The sequence below is a fragment of the Strigops habroptila genome, chromosome 1, assembly GCF_004027225.2.
Source record: "Strigops habroptila isolate Jane chromosome 1, bStrHab1.2.pri, whole genome shotgun sequence".
Lineage (NCBI taxonomy): Eukaryota > Metazoa > Chordata > Aves > Psittaciformes > Psittacidae > Strigops > Strigops habroptila.
In genome coordinates, this window is record NC_044277.2 from 96279490 (window position 1) to 96302016 (window position 22527).

At 38.8% G+C, this 22527-nt stretch overlaps 1 protein-coding gene across 1 annotated transcript in view; it reads right to left on the minus strand.

The window, feature by feature from the left end:
• Positions 1-22527, minus strand: part of LOC115608070 (collagen alpha-1(XV) chain-like) — a 113444-nt gene that overhangs the window by 24973 nt on the left and 65944 nt on the right. Inside the window, 11 exon segments of the mRNA XM_030486282.1 lie at positions 748-807; positions 888-941; positions 4488-4523; positions 4644-4721; positions 6771-6833; positions 8448-8483; positions 10378-10443; positions 16608-16691; positions 16781-16816; positions 17720-17782; positions 20664-20699. Of these exon segments, the coding sequence (XP_030342142.1) occupies positions 748-807; positions 888-941; positions 4488-4523; positions 4644-4721; positions 6771-6833; positions 8448-8483; positions 10378-10443; positions 16608-16691; positions 16781-16816; positions 17720-17782; positions 20664-20699 (612 nt within the window).

The following is a 22527-nucleotide window of genomic DNA, read 5'->3' on the forward strand; positions in this document are numbered from 1 at the left end:
CATGATATCAGAACAACCACACAAGTTATTCTGCTATTGTGAATTTTATTGCTTATGCTCAGCAGTGCTTACTGCTGTGTAGTCCAGTCTTCATGTTTGCCCTGAGACCACTTGTATGAAGTCTTTTCAGAAGAATGGACTTGCAGCACCACAAGCTTGGTTCATCACTTATCATTCCATAATTACAGGTTGTAGGTGGGCACAGATATGCTGTCACATATGCAGTGGTCATTATTCTGGATACATGTACATGACAACTAAAACAGGTACTAGGTCTTAGCAAGTATCTCCTTGTTAGTAGAGTGGGTTCCACTTCACTATGATATGCCCAAGTGCTGTTTGTACCTGTGCTAGACAGCTAAGAGCCTATGTGAGTATCTTCACACCATGAGGAGCCATACCGATAGCCTAGATCAGGAAGTCTTTGATATATAGAAAGAATTGGCAATGCAAGATAATTTGCTATTTGAACCAGCTGTGCTAACAGTGAATCACACATACAACTGTTACACCTGGGAGCTGATACAACTATGTATATCTGCAAGAACTGTCCAGATGGACCCGGAAGTTGACTTTTAAATAATTGTTGTCAAATAGGAAAAGTAGCAGAAACATATAATTATTTCTAGATCATTTCAGGTTTTGAGTCCTCTCGTCATTTTAAAGGAATTCATATAAACCAGATTTGGCTTCAGATTTTAACAGGATTTTTTTTTTTTCAACTAATTGCAATACATAAGAACTTACATTAAATGATTCACCTCTATCACCTTTCACACCTCTCAGTCCATTCAGTCCTGGGCGGCCCTGAAATAAGTAGAAATAGTGTAGTATGTGTCAGAAGCAAGTTCCTCCATCTTTATTCCACTTAAGAGCACAATACATACTGGACGTCCTGGAAAACCAAGCTCTCCTTTAGGTCCAGTAGGTCCTATTGGTCCCTGGACAAAAAAAAGAAAATGCGATTATGGAGAACACATGGAACATATATTTGACATATATTTTGATTATTTAGAATAAGAGGCATAGTTTCATATTTGCATTAGAAATCAGTCTGCGATTGTCTGCAGAGAAAGCACAGAATGTCCTCTCTCCTTGCTCTGCTGAGTGATGTCAGAAGCTGAGGCCTGCGTATAACAGTCAGCTCTGGCTTGGAAAAGACTGTTGTCTAAACGAAGTCTGAATTCTTAGCCATTTGTAGGGTGCACTTCAAAACTGAGTCACCATGTATATAAGGAAAATTAAATGTTTCAATCAGTAGAAAAAAGGCAGTTAGTTGTGTATGCTTTGTGCATCTCCTTTTTATTTGCTTTGTTTTTCTAATTATTTTTGAATCAGGCCACATGAGGAGATGTTGTGGATCAGCCTGAGAATTCATACAGTGCCAGGCTTCTACATGCCAGCCTGGGTATATGAATTTGTTTATTTATTTGTCCTTGCCTTTATGTAATATCATTTTGTTGGAAAGTGACATATATACATTAATGGAAAATTTTTTCTGATTATGATGATGCGATTTATCTTAGCATCAAGCTGAAATTAATGGATTAACTGTTGTAATTTTATCATGCCAAAATTTAAGACTGGATTGGAAATGAAATTTGGAAATGGTTAACATGTGAACATATTGATTTAAAACATCATCACTGTAATCAGAATTAAAAGCTAACTAGTGGCAGCTGAAAATGTTCAAAGGTGGTAGGACCTTTATTAAACTTCTCTTTCATGTCCTGTTTGAAGGTAATTTCTGCCTGTATGATCAAAGCTAATTGTCTAAAGCAGGCAATAGATTTCTGGTGGACTCTAGCAGATGTGAATTTCAATATCATGCCCCCAAAATTTCAAAATGATTCAACCCATCCTTCTGTGATACCATATCCAATAAAGGGGTTTGAAAAAAAAGAAATCCAAAATGCTGTGGGTTATTTTTCTATTTCACTTTGAAGTATTCGAGCCTTTAAAGAATATGCAAATCTGAGCTTTACTGAGCAATGAAGATTATTTAAACTATTAAAAAAGGTCTGTTTCTAATTAACAGAAGTGTCTGGATCTCATGCTGTAACTGAGACTTTAAATCAACATCGACGATGTAAGAGTTGAACATGCTGGAGCCACCTTTACTGTTTCCTCTGTCAAAGTGCCAGCCCACCCCTGACAGATGTTCCAACTCCCTGAGACAGAAGCCAGCAGTCACAGCTAGAAGTGAAAGAGGAAGCCACAGGAGACTGCTTACCAGAAAAGAAGATTTAATTTACAACAGCAGAGAGTTGATTTGGGCAGATTGACACTGTGGTTCTTACTAAGTGCTCCTATTCAGTAATGTGCAATGGTCTGTTTCACTGACGGTGAACAGCCTAATTGAGCAGGTAAAAGATTCTCATTTCCCCTGTAGCAGTAGGTTGGATTCACTCTGTCTCTTCTGCATTTTCTAGCAACAGTACTAACCTCCTGCCTATCCCTAGCTCTCATCTGCCAAACCACTACTTCTCTGCAGCTCCTTGTGCTCCAATGATCAGAGTCCCCAGCTACCAAAAAGCTGTTCTTGGGCCAGTGTCTTACTTTGTGCAAAATGGTATAGAGCCATCATAGTGCAAACTTTGATAAGTTATGCCACAAAAGCTCTGGCCCAGCATGCTGAACTCTATATATTTTTGTTGCACAGGACTCCCACTGACTACAAAGGGATTTTTTCTATGGGACAACACCAAAATGAATCATCCATTTTGATGGATGATTAGCAGTGATGATCAAACTGAAGTTCTGCACTAAGAGGAGGAACTGGCTGAGCAAAGTCTTGAGACAGATTCTCTGTGCCAAATTGTCCTACAGGGTAATCATTCACACCAATGCTGGCAAGAACTTCCTCTGAATGGCCTTGTCTGCATGCTGAACTGTATGAAGCATCTTGTAGCAGTACAAAAGGAGATGTCAACACACAGTTTGGAGCTGATAGGAAGAGGACATGTCCTGATGGATGCGCAGCAATAGAATGATAGGCAAGGAACACAGGCTACAACATGAGAAATTCCAAACAGATATAAGGAAAACAATTTTTTTTTTTTTTTTTTAACCCTGAAGGTTGACAAATATTGGAATGTGCTGTCCAGAGAAGCTGTAGAATGTGTCTCCTGAGAGATGTTGAAGACTCAACTGGCCAAGTCCCTGAGCCAAATAGACCTGCTTTGGACAGTGGCGTAGACTAGATGATCTCTGAAGTTCACTTCCATTCTAAATTACTGATTCATTCTAAATTACTGTATGATTCTATGTCGAGGTGATAGGATAGACTCATGCTGCAGTCATTCAAGGAGAAGAAAAGGAACTCCCCTTCCAGCAAGTTAGGATAGCCCCCTCAAGGTATTCTGATACACAGTAATTAAGAAAGCAACTACTCAGCACACCCAATTAGCCCGTTTTAAAGACTGCAGAAACTGATGGCAAAATCTCCTACACACCTTGGTGCACAGAAATGACAACACCAACTAACATTCACTTAGGTACAACAGAAATCAGGCTACATCAAAAGCAGAAGCAAAGAAACACTCAATATCCTTGATCTTTGGAATACTAGATTAGAAGAAATTAATTCCTGCTCTAATACTTCTGAGTCTGGGCAACTGTTCTGTTCTTACTTTATAACTAATTTCTTGTGCTTTTCTACAACATCCTGTGTCCTGTCAAAAATATCAGGCCAAGTACCTGAAAGAAGGCCTCAAATTCCTGATTTCTGTAAATGTTCTGACTCTACTACCTGATTTGCAGCTTCCTCAGAATCCAAGGCAGTTGCAAATTATTGACACCAACAGAAACTGGGCCTGATGCAGTCGGTTGGTTTATCATAAATAATAGAAATAAAGAATAATTTAGATTGGAAGGGATCTTTAGAGATCATCTAATAATACCTCTTCCTTAAAGCAAGACAAACTTCAAGTTAGGTCATGCTGCCACAAGCAGCACCTTCTTCCACAATCCACCATCTCTCTGAGCAGCTACTTCTACTGTATTTTTTTTTTCTTCATATCTAATTGGAATTTCCCTTGCTGGAACTTTTGGTCATTGGCACTCTTTTTCCTGTGCATCTCTGAGAAGGACCTGACGTTGTTTCTTCTATAATTCTCTTTCAGGCAGCGACAGGGAGCAAATAGGGCTCTTCTTAGCCTTTTATCTTCGGGGCTAAACAAACTCTGTTCATTCTGAGTCATAAGTTATGTAAGTTTCTAGCTCTGATGAGATTTCACTATTTATGTAGTAACAGATACATTTGTGCCACCAGAATTAAATACTGAATCATCAGTAGTTTACAGCACCACATATGTAACAATCACATTCTTTTCTGAAGGACATTGATCATCCTGAAGCAAAAATACTCCTTATCATCCCTACTCAGAAGGAATGAAACCTAAAGCAAACTACCTTTACATTTACTATAGTCTGTAAAAGCAAAGCAAAATAAAAGAAGAATCCACTCATCTTTGGAAATGTCTTACCATTGGTCCCACTGGTCCCACCACTCCAGCTTCACCCTGTTAAGGACAGACACACACAGAGCAATGACGAGGAGAACTTCTGCAGTATCCAGGCAGAGGTGGCTGGTAACAAGGCCACCAAACATTCTGGCAGAACACAACACAGTATTAGCTCACCTTCTCCCCTTTTCTTCCTAATAATTCAGTTAAAGATCCATCAGCGGCAATGATAGCTCCTGGTTCTCCCTTTTCACCCTGTGATTATCAAAGTAATTTTATAGTGTTTACAAAACAGTTCTGAATAGAATCAGAAGTCAAAGCAGCATTACTGCAGTTTGAAGCATGACAGGTGAGTCATACTGTGATATCAAACATAAAGTGATATCAATATGAGTAGGGTGAAGTTTGATTCTGGGGAAGAAAAGGGCTGGTCTTTCTTAAAATGATTAAACTGTTATGCTATTACTGTATTACACTATTGAAGTGTAATAGAGTACACTAAAAATATCCTGCTTCTGCAAATAATCCTGGAATGAATAAGTACTTATTTTTTAAGAAACACTTTTAATTGCTCTCAATAAAGTAACTATGTGAAACATGCTGTGTTCACAAGAGATCTCTGCCAAGGGCAGACAGACTATTGGTGTCTTCTTGTGTACCATCAGCTTAGATACAGCTCAGGAAATACTGCTGGAAATGTAAAATCTTGATAGAACACTAATTGTCCCGATTTTACTACCAAGAAAGCATGAAGCGTTCTCTCTATATGCCTGGCATGATGCATCTTGATTGCCTTTAATGAAGGCTAATCCCCCACGTTCAAATTATGACCTTCTTCAAGGGGTAATTCCATTGAATAATGGCGCTACAACCATGAATTATCATTCGCCAGTGCATGGTTCCCACTCTGGATCTTTCAGCTGTTAACTTTAGTCCTCCTAGCTCAGGCAGCTTGGTATAATAGCTTTCCTAAGATTTCTTATGGAACAAACATGGCTTGAAACTAACAATTGCATTGCTGATTAAAATGACAGTCCAGGATACAGCACTTCCACTGCGTGGGAAGTGCTGTAACTCAGTTCCCCTTGCAGGTTCTTAAATATTTGGAGTCTTTGGAGTTTCCCTGAGAATAGTTTGGATACTTTAAAGTCTTCCTCTGGCTTAGCTTCACTGTCTTTATCTTCTGTGAGATTTTATGGACCTGAGGTTGCAATAGAAGCGTCTCATGATCTTTAAAGCAAAATGCTCCTTGGTGTCTGTGCAGCTTCGTTGTGGTTCCCAACTTCCTAATTCTTGAGGATAACATGGTGTTCATGCCTCAGAAACAGCCTCAGAAACATCACTGTAACATTGGTGGGTACAAAACATAATGGCTTCAAAGTTTTGTGTTCCTTCCAACGTGGCCAGCAGAAGCTAATAAAAAACCCCAACAAATAAAAAACCCCCATAACCCAAACCAATGCACTCCATAAAAGCACAAGAGTCCTCATGACAAAAGGGGACTTGTATTTGTGGAGATGTTTTCATCTGAGTGATGAAGAGGCTGTTCATCCACAGTCTCATTTCAAACCACAATTAACCATTTCCAAGCCTTCCTATTACTTGTGAAAAAGTGAGGTCAGGTACTTACAAAGATTAAGAAGGAAGTGGTTTTGGTTTTGTTTTTTGTTATCCTCAAGATTGTAATAACTTAGATGTTCCTCTCCCCTGCTTCCTGCAGGTGGATGAGAAGGGGGAGAAAAATAGAACAACGGCAGCAATGTTTTGTAAATAGCAGAGTCAGTCCTTAGTCGTGTCTCACCACTGCTATCAAATAAACACTGTTGTGCAGAAATCAGAGAAAGGATCTTAAGGAGAGAGCTCTCCAAGTCTTATACTTTCTTTGGGAATGGAAAACTTCAGTCTTCATTCTGTAGGCAAAGCCCTCTGTGCCAAAGGAGGAGTAGATCAATTTTTTTTTATTCTTATTACTATTATTTGGCCTTTCTTTTAGGATCCCGGGGTGTCAGCTCAGCCAACTTGCAAGAAGAGCTCACTTCATGTTTAGTGTTTATCTAAACTTATTCTGATAAGTGCACACTGCACTGCAGAATCTCAACACCGAGGCAAGAATCTTAGCTTCAATGGTATTATATCAGGGTATTTTTAGAACTCTTTCAACTTTCGCTTAGTAAATTCTTCATGTCAACTTATTAACATCCCAATCCTTAGTAAAATTAGAATCATTAAACTTTTAATGTCACTAAATATTTGTCATCTAACACATTTTGCAGCATATGCTTTTCCCCATGCATTTTCTCTTACCTGTTGTCCTTTGGGTCCTTGTGATCCAGGCAAACCAGTATCACCCTTTGGTCCCCGAGGGCCCTAAACAAGAACAAGTACATAAATCCATAGTGAGCTCTGCTAAGAATATGGAACTAGGCCATTACACTAAATGTAATTTTAAATAACTGGAAAACTTGAATTTGTATCACTCTGGTTGCAATCTAAGAACTCTTATAAGACCAAATTGCTGCCTGAATCAAAGTATTCCCTCAAGCAAATATCATTTAGGAAGAACCTGTTAAAAAGAACAAACAACCTGATGTTGTTTGTTCAACAAACAAACTCCCCCTGATGTTTATCACAGTATAGATGATACATCTACAAAGAGAAATATGTAAACATTAATAAGCGTGGAAATTAAGCCTAAAATTCTTCATTTCCTCCCTACTTTATTCTCTCTCCCTCCACAATTATTCAGCCAGAATGATTTTCAACAGAATTTATGAAGCTATATTTTTATAAAAAAAAATTTTAATCTGAAATAGAGATAATACATTAAAAAAATATATAATTTCTGTGGTGAAAGCATTCCACTCAGATCACAGTTTTGTTTTACAATCTTCCATTATAAGTGCACTCAGAAGCATTTTTTTACCAACCAAGAGCTAAATTCAAGACTACATGATTTCTGCATTGGTGAAGAGATAAAGAAAGGACCTGAGTTAAGAACAAGAATGGTATTTTTATGTCTGTAGAAATTCTGTAAATGACAGAGAGAAAGAATTCATTATATCACTTTCTAAATGTTATCAGCTCTTTTGCAAATGAAAAGAATTTTTTAGGATTTCCCCCACCCACCCCTATCCCCTGCCTTTCTTTGGCTTCCTGTGCAGTACATAATAGCCAGGACCTAGTAAACAACCTTCTGAAGAATTTTGGGAAACTTGCCAGCATTTTATCAACATCATTTGTCAGCTTTCACAGTTTTCTCCTTAGTTATTCTCAGGCAATAGACAAAGGATCCTGAGACCATATGCATGCATCTGAACTGTGAAACAATCATAGCAAGGGAAAATAATTCTATCACATTATATAGAATATAAATATAGAGTATAAACAATACTATCTGAAGTCACAAGCCAGGTAATGTTTATATGGTATGTCAGTCTGAGCAAGTAGGTAGCACAGTATAAGGCACCTTTTGATACTATGGCTGTGCAATGCTTATGTGGTGGCATTGGTATGTTATAAAAAAATAAGAAATGTTTCCTAAAGGGTAATAAAAAGGGTACACCCCATAGGGCTTTACTGTACTCTGTAATGGGGACAAAAAAGCCTGAAGAAAAATATAACTATGTATACATATGAAGATAACTTTTAGAAGTCCATTTGTTCCTCCTTAGGAAGTCTTAAGTCTTTTCCTTAGGTAGTAATGCATTCCTTAGGTAGTAATGCATTAATTTTTCGTTAGAGTCAATTACATTTACTGCAGAACTGATTTGTAGATAAGCAGAAATACATGATGTGCATATCATAGTGTAGTTCATTTCTAGCAGAGTTAATTTCTACCATAGCTGTTGATTCCATAAACACCTACGGTCTCCCATATGAAAATTTGTTAGACTTTGTGTAAATTCTATACAATATAATTCTTTTAAAATATTAAACGATATTGAAAAATACTTACTTAAATCCAAGGAACAGAATACTTACAGGAAATCCTGGTAGACCTGGCTTGCCATCTGGCCCCTGCAAAATGCAAAACCCCTTACAAATGCATATTAGACTTACAGAACAGAGTATGTATTTTCCATGTGTTGTGTAATTTGTGAATATTGTGAACGTTCACAAAATTGTGAATATTGTGATCTGAAACTGGTTTAAGAACTTCATTCAGCCAGTGGTAAAGTTGTGAGCACTCCACAATGAGCCATGCTTCTAACTTTTCTGGGACATTAGCATTTACTTCCCAAAATTGAACAGGCAGAGATCCAGGAAAGGCTGAAGACAGGTGACATTTTCCACATATGAAAGGCATGCAACCATAATTCAGCCTTCTCTGAATCTTTTCCAGATTCCAGCACAGAGATAGCAGTAGCCCTCCCACCTTTGTCAATTTGCTGCTGGTTGTCTGTGGATAGAAAAAAAGAGTGTGTAATAGGCTATGAATAGAAACATGGATTTGGATTTGTACTGGGCATATTTAAGATTGGTCCACTGTGATATCTGCAAAGAGACCCTTTAGTTTTAGTTCATATCACCTGGATGTGTATTACCCAAGCCACTGTAAGACTGTACTTCTTTCCTGACTAGGGTGAGCTCGGAGTTTGAGGTTCAAAGATCTTTCCAATTTCAACTGCAGTTTGAGCTACAGGACATGGTTCTTGGGACTGTAATAACTATTACAAATCAATGCATTTCTGCTCATGAGCCCACTTGTCTATGTTATTTTGAGAACCTGTCATCTAAGGCTTGAATTGCTACTACCTGCAGTGACAGAGCTCACAGAAGAGACCCCATTCTATATGGTGCCCTATTATGTTCAGGGATTAGGAGACTCAGGTCTTTAGGAAACACATCGAGATACTCTTCCTTGAAAGCTGTTTTACCATAAGCACAGCTGGATGTAGCCACAATAATGAGATTTAGTCCTACCACGTGACGACTAGAAAAAAGGCATACTAAGCTAACAGATAAAGGTTAAAAGATGTTATTGGAGCTAATGCCCTTCTTTCCAGTTCACTAATAGATTTAGTAAATATTTGGTTTGGGACAGTTGTATTAAGGTACATGTTTTGGGTTTTTTTCAAACTACAGCTATGTCGAGTGAAATTCTGCTATCACGTACACAAGTTCTGGTCTAGTTTCATCACGGATTGAACGTGAGGGAGACAACTCTGCTCAGAAACAAGAAAACAGATGAAATATAATATGCAAACAACAGTCCAAAATGAAACTAATGAAGTAAGATGCTTCATTTGGCAGGATTAAAATTTTTCAAAGTGTAGACTTTCAGGCTAGTTTGAATGGACTCCACAGCCTGGAAAAAGTAGATTTCTCTTTGGATCCAGTCCTAGGAATTTGAAATCCTTACCAAGAAGCATTCAGAATTTCAAATATTTGATAGAACTATTTTGCGGCTATACTCCCAGCTGCAAAACAAAACCTGAAATTTCACACCTGTTGTTCTTTCATGAAATTTCCACCTTTTCATCCACAGCTTTTCATCTTACAGTAATTGCTGCGAGACTAAACTCATTTACAGGAGCCACGTATTCCTAGTTGCAGTCTCAAGCAGAACTGAGCAAAATATATCCCAACATTTTATGACTTGAAAAACAAGAATAGAAAAAAAAAAGGAACAAATGCTATGTAGATCTTGTCCCTAATTTTGTATCAGTCCCACATTTCTGTCATTCTGAGCATATAGTTCGGATTCAGATTCTTTGATGCAAATGTGTAAAAGTAATTCATTCACACAGAATTCAGTTCTGTCCTGAAATAATTCCACAAAGCTTAATGCTGAAGTTAGCAGGAACACAATTCTAAAGCATATGAAACTCAGCTCTAGCTGATACTTAAAAGGAGGCAGAAAAGATAGAAAGAACAAATCTGAAGATTTAATAAAGCAGCATATACTCACTGGAGGCCCAAGAAGTCTTTTAATTCCAGTAAAGTTTAAAATTCCATCTGTATCATTGAGTAGTAGCTAAAAAAGCAGTTAAGGAACAGGTTATTTCAAATACCAAATTGATTAGCTAGGGCACACATACATGCTTAAAAAAGTATAGACAGTTAAAGCGTCCCTTAATAAATGTGGGAAGAAAACCACAAATAAGGCCACAGAAAAGGCTCTCTACTTCTAATTTTTGTTACATTTGGAGTTACAAAACCTAGAATTCATTTTACACTTCTTATGTAAGGATCTCAGAATGCATTCAAAACAAGTTCCTGTAGTGGACATAAAAAATACACTAGGGAAAAGAGCCTGGGTTATTCCTGCCTCAGGCAAAAGAAAACCCATTTGTGGGATTGCCTTTGCTCAAGGATTTGGGTGTACTTGGTGGGTAATGTGGAAAGATGGGGAATTCTCATGTTACCTCTAGGAGATTTGATTTTGAGTGAGAATAGCCAATGAGTTAAATTGCATGATGTAATTGCTATATAACACTGTATATTATCATTTCTGTGGTGGCTAAATGCCCATCACTGCACTGGCTGCCTTGCCATGCTTGTCTCGCCTCTCTGGATTTGGGGATGTGAACCTGTCTCCCTTTTGATTGCTGTATCAAGGGTATTACAGTAAAAATCACCGAGATTAACGAAGAATGAATTTTGATGGAATCAGACAAGCAGAGTGGTTAGGGAATCAGAACTGGCTCTAGTATGGAACAATCCAACACCACACACCATCTTTCCTTCCCTGAAAAATTTATGACAGATGGAGGCCAAAGTCGTGGACTAAATGAACACAATGGATATTTTATAGGGATGGCTGATACATCCATAAGGGAATACATATGTAACGGAATGATTATCTGTGTGTATGTATCAAAAGACAGGAAAAGTGATGATGTTTTGGAAAGTGTGGGATCCAGGCATGAAGTAAATTGCATGGAATAAGGGGTATATACTGTCATGGTTTCGGATGGGATAGAGTTAATTTTCTTTCTAGTGCTGTGTTTTGGCTTTAGTCTGAGAACAATGCTGATAACACAACGATGTTTTAGTTGTTGCTCAGTAGCACTTACTCTGATCGAGGACTCTTCAGTCTCTCATGTTCTGCCAGTGAAGAGGGACACAAGAAGCTGGGAGGGAGCAGAAACAGGACACCTGACCCAAACTAGCCAAAGGGGTATTCCATACCACGGCATGTCATGCCCAGTATATAAACTGGGGAGAGATACCCAGAAGGGCAGATTGCTGCTTGGGTTGGGCTGGGTATTGGTCAGTGGGTGGTGAGCAATTGAGTTGTACATCACCTTTCTTGGGTTTGATTTCTATCTCTCCTTTTGTTGCCTTCCTTTTCATCATCATCATTTTTTTTTTATTATTACTTTTTTTCAATTATTAAACTGTTCATATCTCAATCTACGGATTTTACCGTTTTTTCTGATTTTCCTCCTCATTCCACCAGGCTGGGGGGCTGAGCGAGCAGCTGTGTGATATTTAGTTGCCAGCCATGGTTAAACCACAACATTAGGCTTTCGTTTTGGTTTCAGATAGCTACCTTTCTGGTTTAAAAAGTTGTTCCCAATACTATTCATATGGTCATATACTACAGTTCAGGACAGACAATATGTAAGTGCTAGCTCCATGCATTTGTTGCAGGTGAAAAGAGGTCCTTACTCAGTTTTTGTCCTTTGTTTCACTTCTTTCACTTCAACAACCCCATTTATTGTGTGACAGTTTAGCCTTATTTTAGATTCAGAAATATGTACTGAATCTCCTTAGAGGCTTGAACTAGACCATTTGTTTACCAGGCAAACCGTGACACCCTTTTCAATACAAGGCTCTGTGTGCAGCACTATTCCCATTAAATGTAATTATATCTTCTGAATTTCACAAGGCTAGGGTAGGGCATGCCTTCAGGTGCCAGGTATTCACTTAGCACATGAATAAGCACGTTGTCACTGAGGTATTGTGAAATTTGAATGCCTCTTCTGCTTGTAGCCATGTGCAAGTCAATGCTATCCGATCACCATCTTTTGCAACATTTGTTATGAGTACAGTATACAGGAACTAAGTTTGAAGCTACCTCTGCTTTGTATAAGAGGTCTAACCATATGGCCTCCAGAGGTCACTTTGAACTATCTTATGAGTCTCTGAATACTACTTTTCTAATCTGGGATGTGAATGAGGACACAAAAGAGGACAGATGTGCTTGGTCACATCACATATCGTATCCTGTCCTGTCATATCCTACATCATTTGAGCATGGCAGTGTGTACTCAGCTTTCTGTACTTTGAGGTCATGTTGGCACTACGATTCATGCAACTAAAGCCTGTTACTTTTACTGGGTGATGCTACCTGCTCCCTGTCCTCATGTTCTACAAAAAACACTGGAAAATTGTCAAATAAAAAGACAGTTTAAGTCCTGCAGGCGGCACTCCAACTCCCAGACTGCATGATCTCTCTGTTGCATTGCTCCAGGGATAGCACAACGCCATTGGTCCCACTGTATTCCCAGCTCTAAATGGCCCAGAAAGGGAACAAGACATGGGCTGTTACTTTAATGACAGTAATAAGAGACTCTTGCTGCTCTATTGTTCTGCCTTATCTACATCTGGTGGCAGAAATCCAGGAACCCTGGGTTTACACTGTCTTTTCATTGTGGAATTACTCAGTATTCATTCTTTTTGGGCTCAATCCAAGCTTTATTGAAGTCAGTTGAATGAATCCCGAAAGCTTTGCTGAGCTTGGAATCAGGCACTTTGTCTATTTTCTGACTAGAGTTCTGCTACAGATGGAAAATGTGGTTGGAAGTCAGAAAACTATATACAGTGCTGAAGAAAATAGGAAAATAGAGGATGTAAGGATGTTGATTAGAGAAAAAAATGGCACTTTTCACAACCTGCTCCAGGTATAGAGTTATTTATCTTCCTTTCTGTACGTGCAAGCAGCTTTAATAGCAACAATCCAGCAATGTAACTTTTCAACACATAAAATCAGTTCAGAAAGTGGTAACTACAAAGTAAGGGCATTGTTTTTCATATTTTCTTCACTGTTAAGAAGAGGACGAAACAGTAGTTTTTAGTGTGATTTTCTGGGTTGGGCTCTAAGTAAACCTTTGGCTTTGTATCCAAATGGAGTGAATATGCCTGTATTAGAATTACAGAAAGGACATAGGAAATAAAATTTTTTTACATTTGCTTTATACTCCCAGCATTAACCTTTCTCCAGGCCTTTTATTCAGTTCTGGTACCTCAACGATGGATGGATAATAGCAGCAATAGATAATTTTTTTTAAGTTTTAAATTTAAATCCAGTAAAATTTCTGTTTCTGTACTGTCTCCAACTAAATTGATATGATAAAATTGCAACAATTCATATAAATTACTTGGTTATCATGATTCCATGCATGAAAACACACCGAGCATTAAAGATTATGCTTCAAAAGAGCAAAATGGCCAACGTAGGATGAGGAATATTGGTTTTAGTATTTTTTAATATCAAACAGCAGCAAACTAAGAGACACTTTTTTAAACAGGACATTTCAGAACAGACTTCCTGACCAACAACAGGAGGCAACAGAGGAGTGCAAGCACTTGAGACCCACAGTGTTGGAAGGTACTGAAGGAACCTAGCCTGGAAATGGCTAGGTTCTACTGCAGACCTCAGTTTTATCTTATCATGTCTATTCACAGTGTTAGAAGTGTCTCCTGAAGGAATCAAATCCCCTTAGTTCACATATGGACCAAGTTAAATGAGAAGGAAACCAAGATCTACTTTCCAGTGCAGTTCAGTCAATGTGCTATTGGTCAGATACTGGTGAGGCCTGATCCTAAGCCACAGCTGTCCACATCAGATGTTAATATACACTGAAACTGCGCCAGCTCTTTAATTTGTTTTATTTTGATTGAGCAGCATAAAATCTCTTTAGTTGTAGCCACACAGCCCTTCGTAATAAGACTTCCTTCCAACTCCGATCAAGCCATTGGACTTGCACAGCCCAAGAATTGTTGTTGCCATTAGCTACGCAATGGTTAAATGAGTGAACTAATAGTCCCTGACCCAGACAGTGATCTCTCTAACTGACCCGTGGTTCACTTAGATCACTTGATTATCTCTGCTACTCTACCCACATCAAGCCAATATCCACATTACAACAGCTGGTACTGCTATTTGTTTTAGTTCTGTCGTTCCAATTGCAATTGATAGGTTTGCTTGCGGTAGTTCTTTCCAAGATGAGAGACTGAGTCAGCAAAATGTATTTGGATAAATTAATCTTCTATCTCAGCAAAGGTATAGTAACCAAAGTTCCTGTTATACAAGCATCTGTGAGGCAGATAGAACTCATTGTCATACATAGAGACGTATATTTACACACACACCCTAGCTGCATCAAAATACAGCATAACAAGTCCTCAGAGAAATCATCTGATTAACAGTATAGAGGATTTGAAGCATATGAGGCTCTTGCTGTACGCCTCCTGAATACCTGTTTGCTACAAATGTACGTAAAGCCACATATATTATGCGCCCTACTTTGTGAGAGAGCTTACTTACTAAACTCCAAGGTATTTAGAGAAGGAAATGGGTTTCTGTATGGGTTTGTATTACCCATAATGTTTGTAATACCTAATGCAATACAGCTCCATGCATTTCCGTAACACATGGTGAAAGTAGTTCATCCAGAAGTCCTGAGAAACTCAGAGGATGCATGTTAGATTTTTTCAGACATAGCATTAGATAGACATGTGGGCTGTGGCTACCACAAAATGTAGTGAGCCATGCAGCCTCCTGCAAACCAGCATCATTAGTTTGCTATGTCAGCTTCAATAATATTTTTACATTTCTTATGCATACTGTCTTCCCTCTGAGGCTCTCACAGTGTTTCTTCAAGTATTAATGAGCTAAGGAGCAACACATTCAGGTTCATTATTACTGCAAACAGAGCTGTTTAGTCACTGATAAGAGCTAAGACCCCAGAGTGACACCTTGGTAGACTGTGAGAAAGAACATGAATTTTACATCAGCATTTCTGTCACAGCTATTAAGGAATTTCCCAGAAGCTCCAAGAGAAACATGATAAATTGTAGAGCTGGTGACAGTCCCACTCTGAGCAGGACTTTGAACTAGATGATCTTCAGACATCCCTTCCAACCAACATTTCTGTGAATCTATAATGCTGCTCATCCAAGATCTTAGTATCTTGGGATCTTAGGATTTTAGATCCTAAGATTCTGTGTGGATACCCAGTAAAAAACCTCCACCTCTGGTTATGTGGGCTATGGGATACCGACTTATGCTATATTTGCCATCAGTAGCAGAAGCCTAAGTGAAAGCCTAGTTGCTTCATTCTACTAAAAATCTTATCTGTATCTCAGCTTTAAGATAGTGTTGGTGCCCAGCTTCCCATAACAGATTCCTCAGGTGGTCATTTTTGCTACTTGCAGTCACAAATCACTTCTTACTGTCATTATATGCATTCCTGTGAGCGAGTCTGGCTGTTTAGGCACCTTCAGCTCTCACAGAAGAACGATTTCCTGCAGCAACTCACAGCTTCTCCAGATTTTAATGTCATATAATGCCAATTACAAGGGTTTTTGTTGTGAGTTTGAAATGGGATTCCTTTTAATCTCTAGCCTACTAGACTAGCTAATATTATTGCTAACTAGTATTGGCTTTGCAAAGCATGATGTACATAGAACAAAACTGACTGAAAATATACATACAGCTAAAGGATATTGGACAGTTTTTATGAGCTTCTAGCATTTTATGCTTTGGTACTTTTGGCTGTTGCTTCCACAGCAGAGTCAATGCTCTGGTTTGTATAGTGGACACCTGTCAGAAAACACGATGTGTCTTTCTCCTACATACTCCTATGTCTCAAGTGCCTTGCTTTCTTAAACATTTGCAGTTTGTATTTCTCTGTTGATTTTTCATTTGATGTTCACAACTCCTGCAGAATCACCTGGAGAGAAACTCTCAACGTGACCCCGTAATTCTTGTATGCAAGCTCTTCACCAACTTGCCTTCCTATTTTGTCTTTTCAAAACAAATCCATTTGATATAGAGACATATTGAAACATTTTTGTTTTAAGGAGTAGACTTATGACCTGAACAAATTTGACAGTTTGTTAACCATTTGTGCCCTTTTCTCTGTAAGATGAGTTACAGACACTTTAATGCTTGACAAACACACTTACCTCAGGTATAGCTATGATTGGTCCTGGTGGTCCTGGTGGTCCAGGTGGTCCCACGATACTGTTCCCATCCTGTCCTGGTACACCCTATTTCAAAAACATTACAGGTGGAACATTTACTAAGTATTACTTTTAACACATGTTTCTCAGAAGGAATGAAATCCACACAATCTCACCTGAGGTCCTGGGTCACCCTTCTCCCCTTTTGGACCCTGCATTGGATTAGAAAAATGAGCATAAGTGATTTAAAAAGAAAAATTGTAAATATGTGCTTTCTTTAGCTTCAAAAAAGCACATCAGTAAAATGGAGGTACAGAATGATCAGTCCCCAGCTTGCTCAAACCACAGATGGGTCCAGCTGGTTTCGACTCACATCCTCTGAGGATTTGATCTTAAAAAGTATTTCCCAGCACATTTGACAAGGGTTCACAGATAACCAGAAGCAAATGGGCACACAACATTTCATCAGTTGGAGATTAGTTCAATGAGCTTTTCCTTCACTGCACTGCACTGCCATGCCTGGCTGCTCCTTCTTTTTTCAACATTAATCACCTCAGTTCTGTCTGAGATTGCCCAATGGACTGGGAAGGGAAACACAGGTGAGCTGAACAGTCATTTTCAGGCAGGTTATTTCTAAGCTTGACCCAGCCCCTCAATACAACTCACTGTGCTGGGGACAGACAGCTTATCTGACACCAGTGAGAGGAAGGTGGAAGAGGAAGAGCCTTGGGACTTTGCAGCCAAAGAGCTCTGTAATCCTCACAGCTCTTAAGCATGAGAAATATATTAAAATCACCTATGAGCCTGTTGGCTTCCCTCTAATTAAAAGCAGAGCTTATGTCTGCATAATTAAAAGCAAAAGGAACATTGAAGAATCAGAACTAGCCTCTGGAAAAGCCTGTATCACTTCTGACTGGTGAAGGAGACAAAGACAAGAAACACTCAGCTCCTGTGTTTGGTGTCCAAGGTAACTGCTCCAGGTTAAGTGGGACAAACCCAGGCCCTGCTCTCCACATCCTGCTAGCAAGTGATGTTAGGGCTTCTGCTGATCCTTAAGACGGAGATTTGAATGCACTGTGTGTTAGGTGATCACAAATTATGATAGCCCTACTCACCACATCTCCGGGATGCCCAGCAATGCCAGGAAAGCCTGGTTTTCCATCTGTACCCGGCATTCCCTGCAACAACAAATTTACTGTTATTCTGTCCAAATTGTATTCAGTTTAATACAAGCAGAAGACTGCCATTCTTTGGAGGGACACAGTATGGTTCTGAATGGACTAGGGGGTGGGTTTGCAGGGGCCTCTATAGAGTCAGCATCATCTCATTATTCATCTGCTGTCTCAACTCCTGCTGTTTCCCCCTTTTCATAGCAGGTGTTTTTTTAATGCCGCTTCAACCATTCTCCACTGCTCCCACCTTTGCTTAGCAAAAGAGTGAATTCTGTTGATTTCCCCCAAGATATATTTCATGGGTTATTTCTACCCTTCAGCTAAGTGACTCTCAAGCTGGATGAAGAAGCAGCAGAGGCATTGAATGCGGATGGGAATTGCTATGTGAAACAAAAATGTTTGATAGCCCCTGCTCTAGTTTAAGAATTAGAGATCTAATTGTGGTTCAGAAACCATTTCTAGCTGAGAAAGTCCCTGAATCACAAATTGTTGGAGTCAGGAGAACTATGATGTAGTACTTGCCCTTTTATAAGGTCAAATTGCATCTAAGTAACTGCTCAAACTGAATATGCTTTTGGCATTGTTGGAGACAGGATACTGGGATGGATGTATGGATGTGACCCAATAAAACCACTAAGAATTATCTAATACTCTACAGAAGTGTCTTAAAGAGCAACGGAGTTGCAAAGCATCCAAAGTCAAACGGTACACTCTGCTGCATTTCTGGTGTGATAGAAGAAATTCAAATTAACAGTTCACAGGATGCAAAATCCTCTCTCTTCTTATGCTATTCTACAGAACCATTAGCATAAAAGATTTAATATGTCTAGTTCATTCACAAAGGACATTCTCAGTGTTATTTCTATTTTTGTCTGTGATCAGCAAAGCATGTGGTTCAGGAATAAACACTCAGTTCATTAATATAACGTATAATTTCTGAAGCACTTCAGTTTTCATTTTATAGACAAGTGCAGGAAAAAAGGCGTCTCTGAATGCTAATGGATTTAGACACTTACACAAGTACTGGTATTTAGGCACCTACATGACTAGTAAAAATGGTACTAGGGACTTAATTCTCTTCAGTGCTTGTGGGAAATTATATCTATGTGCATATATCTGTGTGCATATATCCATGTGCAGCAGATGTAATTGGGCAGAGGAAATAACCTTGGACCACCAGCATTTCTGCAAAAGAATACTGTCATTTCAGGCAAGTTGGTGCCTGCAGATCAGATTCCTACTATTATAAATGCTGAATAACGTCACCAATTGATTTTCGTAATGAAATTTAATTTGGAAGAAAAGACCCAGGATAGGCAGGATGTTTTACTAGAAATAATGTATCCAGAGACATCCTTATTTCTAAATCCCTCCATATTTTAAGAATGTAGCTAATTGCTCAAATATAAGGGGACTAAGATATTTTTTTAATCTGAAGATTGAAGAAATTTATCTATCACATGAACAGTAATAATTACTAGAACAAGGACAACAAAACACTTGTATGTATAATAATCAAGAAGATAATCCATAGTCTCAAATAAAATTAAAAGAATTAAACCACTGTCCTATACATCAGTTTTAATTATCATGCTGACAAATATCTCTGTGAAATGTCGATAATCAAAATATGTACACCAGATGGAATTTATTGCAAGCAGAGTCCTGCTACATTGTTTTTTTGGTTTTTTTGTTTGGGTTTTTTTTTTTTTTTTTTTTTAATAAACAAGCAGGTGTTGCTAAAAGACTGTGATGAAATTCTTGTAAATGTTCAGCAAGCAAAAGGGTAGGTTCATAATTGCTTTTATCTTGTTTCCTAGAGCAACTCTTAATTTCAATGCTGTCCCCAATCATAAAACCATAGAATGGCTCGGGTTGAAAGGGACCTTAAAGATCATATAGCTCCAAGCACCCTGCCATGGGCAGGGACACCTTCCGCTAGAGCAGGTTGCTCCAAGCCCCGTCCAACCTGGCCTTGAACACTGCCAGGGATGGGGCAGCCACAGCTTCTCTGGGCAACCTGTGCCAGGGCCTCACCACCCTCACAGGGAAGAACTTCTGCCTCACATCTCATCTAAATCTCCCCTCTGCCAGTTTAAACCCATTCCCCCTTGTCCTGTTTCTACCTGCCCTTGTCAAAAACCCCTCTCCAGATTTCTTGTAAGACCCCTTTAGGCACTGGAAGCTGCTCTAAGGTGTCCCTGGAGCCTTCTCTTCTCCAGGTTGAACAAGCCCAGCTCTCTCAGCCTGTCTCCAGCCTTTTATTTTACTTTATTTTATTTTAATTTAATTTACTTTTTTATTTTTTTTATTTTATTTTATTTTATTTATTTAATTTCTTCTCTCCTTTTTTTTTTTTTTTTTTTTTTTTTTAGCTTTTAGTGTTTAATTTTTTGTGAGTCCCAACATTGCCCTCTGCTGGCTTATGCCTGCAAAAGCCACACAAGTCAGCCAGAGCCTGGCAAAAAGCAGCACAGATGAAAACAGCAGCTTTGGGGTGGGCTTCAAGAGGAGTTCAACCCAGAGTAGGCATAATGATAGAGAAGAAAGGTAAGGAACCAATGAACTCCAACTCCATCCATTTCAGTACCAATACCGTGCAAAGCAAGTATAAACTTTCAGGTTTCTCTGCTGATCGGGGCCTCATGTCTAGAAGCTGCACTAGTCCAGAGCAGCAGGTCTCGGTTGCACGCTGGTGCATGGGGTGAGTTAGACAATTAGGACAAATTACAGCTTGAGAAGTAGATTCCCTGCACATTAGGGAAATTGTCTTTCCAAAGAGGATAGTGAAGCACCAGAACAAGATACCACGAATGCATTAAGAGATAAAAGGCAACTAAGAAGAAGAAATGATGGAGGTTTTAGATCAAGTTAATAAAGTTCTCACCTTTGAACCTGGTGGACCAATGCTGCCTCTTTCTCCCTGAAACAGAGACACAGAAAGGCTGAAATATCAAAATGAACAGTAATCACAAGGATTTCAAACATGTATATTACTTTCCTTGCAAACAAATGGTCTGAATGGAGGGAAATTATTAGCAAAGATAGATAGGACATATTTTTGATAAAGTGATGCTCAGCATACATTTGTGGATTGGTTCGGGGGGTTCAATCTCCCACTTGCCACTCACATCTTAGTTTCTGGTCACCACCCATGATTTTTGCTGAGCGTCTACCAAGCCATGCTCCTGAACCTTCATTTTGGTGTCTGAAATCAGCACATGGTAACATTCCTCATATCTACCAATGCAACAACGATTTTGTGCCTCCACAAATGACCCACCATCTTCCTTCAACACAATTCACTCAGTCTACACCACACTACTGCTCTCCCCATCTACCCAGCCACTGTGTCATAACATGAGCAATGTAATGAGTGGTGCACTGTTCCACATTCAGGCCTGATTCTGCAGTACTCTAGCTCTGAGTAGATGTGATTCCTTGATTTCATTACAGAGAGAGAACTTGCAATTTAGTTTATTTCATATGAGATAGAGAATATAAACATGAATAAATCAGCAAGGAGCTACAGCCATTGCCTCAAATGTTATCTTTATGCTTCCTGTCTAAAAGACAGGAGTGCTTATACTCATGAATGCATGAAGACTGCAGACTGTTTTTTAATGAAAACAGTTTTTCATAATCATAATAGTGAAAACAGAATTTGGATCTATACTTACTTGCTAAGAAAGAGAGAAAAATTTGATCACAGCAGGCCTTCTCTAACAGCTCTACTAGTCTGGGGTATTTGATGGACAAGAATTTATGAAACATAACTATATGTTAAACTACTCATGATGTATTAGCTCTTAGTTTTTGGAAGTGAGTGGTTGTTGTGTTTTGCCACTGTTGCCTAGTGAAGTCATTTATAACCATGAAAAGTGGGTGTAAAATTCATCCTTGTGACAATGGTAGTGTATTATAACCATTTTCTATTATTTTTGCTGTAGTGTACCTGATTTTGTAAGATGTCAGGCAATAGTGTGTTCCTTTCTGTGCCTCCATGACCTTGGGGATGAATGACTCAAGATTAAACAACTAAAATCTTAGCATAGGTGGTGGTGAAGTCTCTTGACCAAGGTTGATGACTATCTTTTCAGTCCCAGCACAGTTCCTAAATACTAGGAATCATGCTTACCTCCATTTCTGAAGTCTTTGTGAAACAGTATTTGCACCATTCTTTAGAACCAAAATTTCTAGTTAAGGGCAGAGAATAAATTTGTAACAAAATATATATTTTAAGCATGGACACTCGGCACCTACTCACATCCACAGAGCAGCATCATGTGAGAGTATGTCTATTCTAGCCAGTCTTTTGCAGTGTCATTCACTAACACATGCTGTCCAAATGCTTGAATTTTTCACTCATAAATAATGTTTTTCTCCAGCATTAACAGAATTAGCATGCAATGGAGACACTTTTTCAGCCCTATAATCCTAGGTGTATAGACTCTAGACGTAGGGGTCTGGCCAGATGTGAATTTGCCCTTTTTTCTCTGTTTTTTTTTAATCTCTGCAATTTTTCTCATGGGTTACTTAACCAATAGCAGCATCAAAGTGGAAAAATTCAGTCACTACTGAGCTCAAATAAAAACCAAGGCATAGTAGTTATGGCATCTCCCTTCTTTCCCTCAGCATCTTCTAGAACATTTTGCTATCACATTCTGGGGTCATGCCAGAAGGTCTCTTTCTGCAGGTTTCTCTTTCAACAGCGTACGTGTAACCTCTTGGAAACCAGAATGGCATATAAA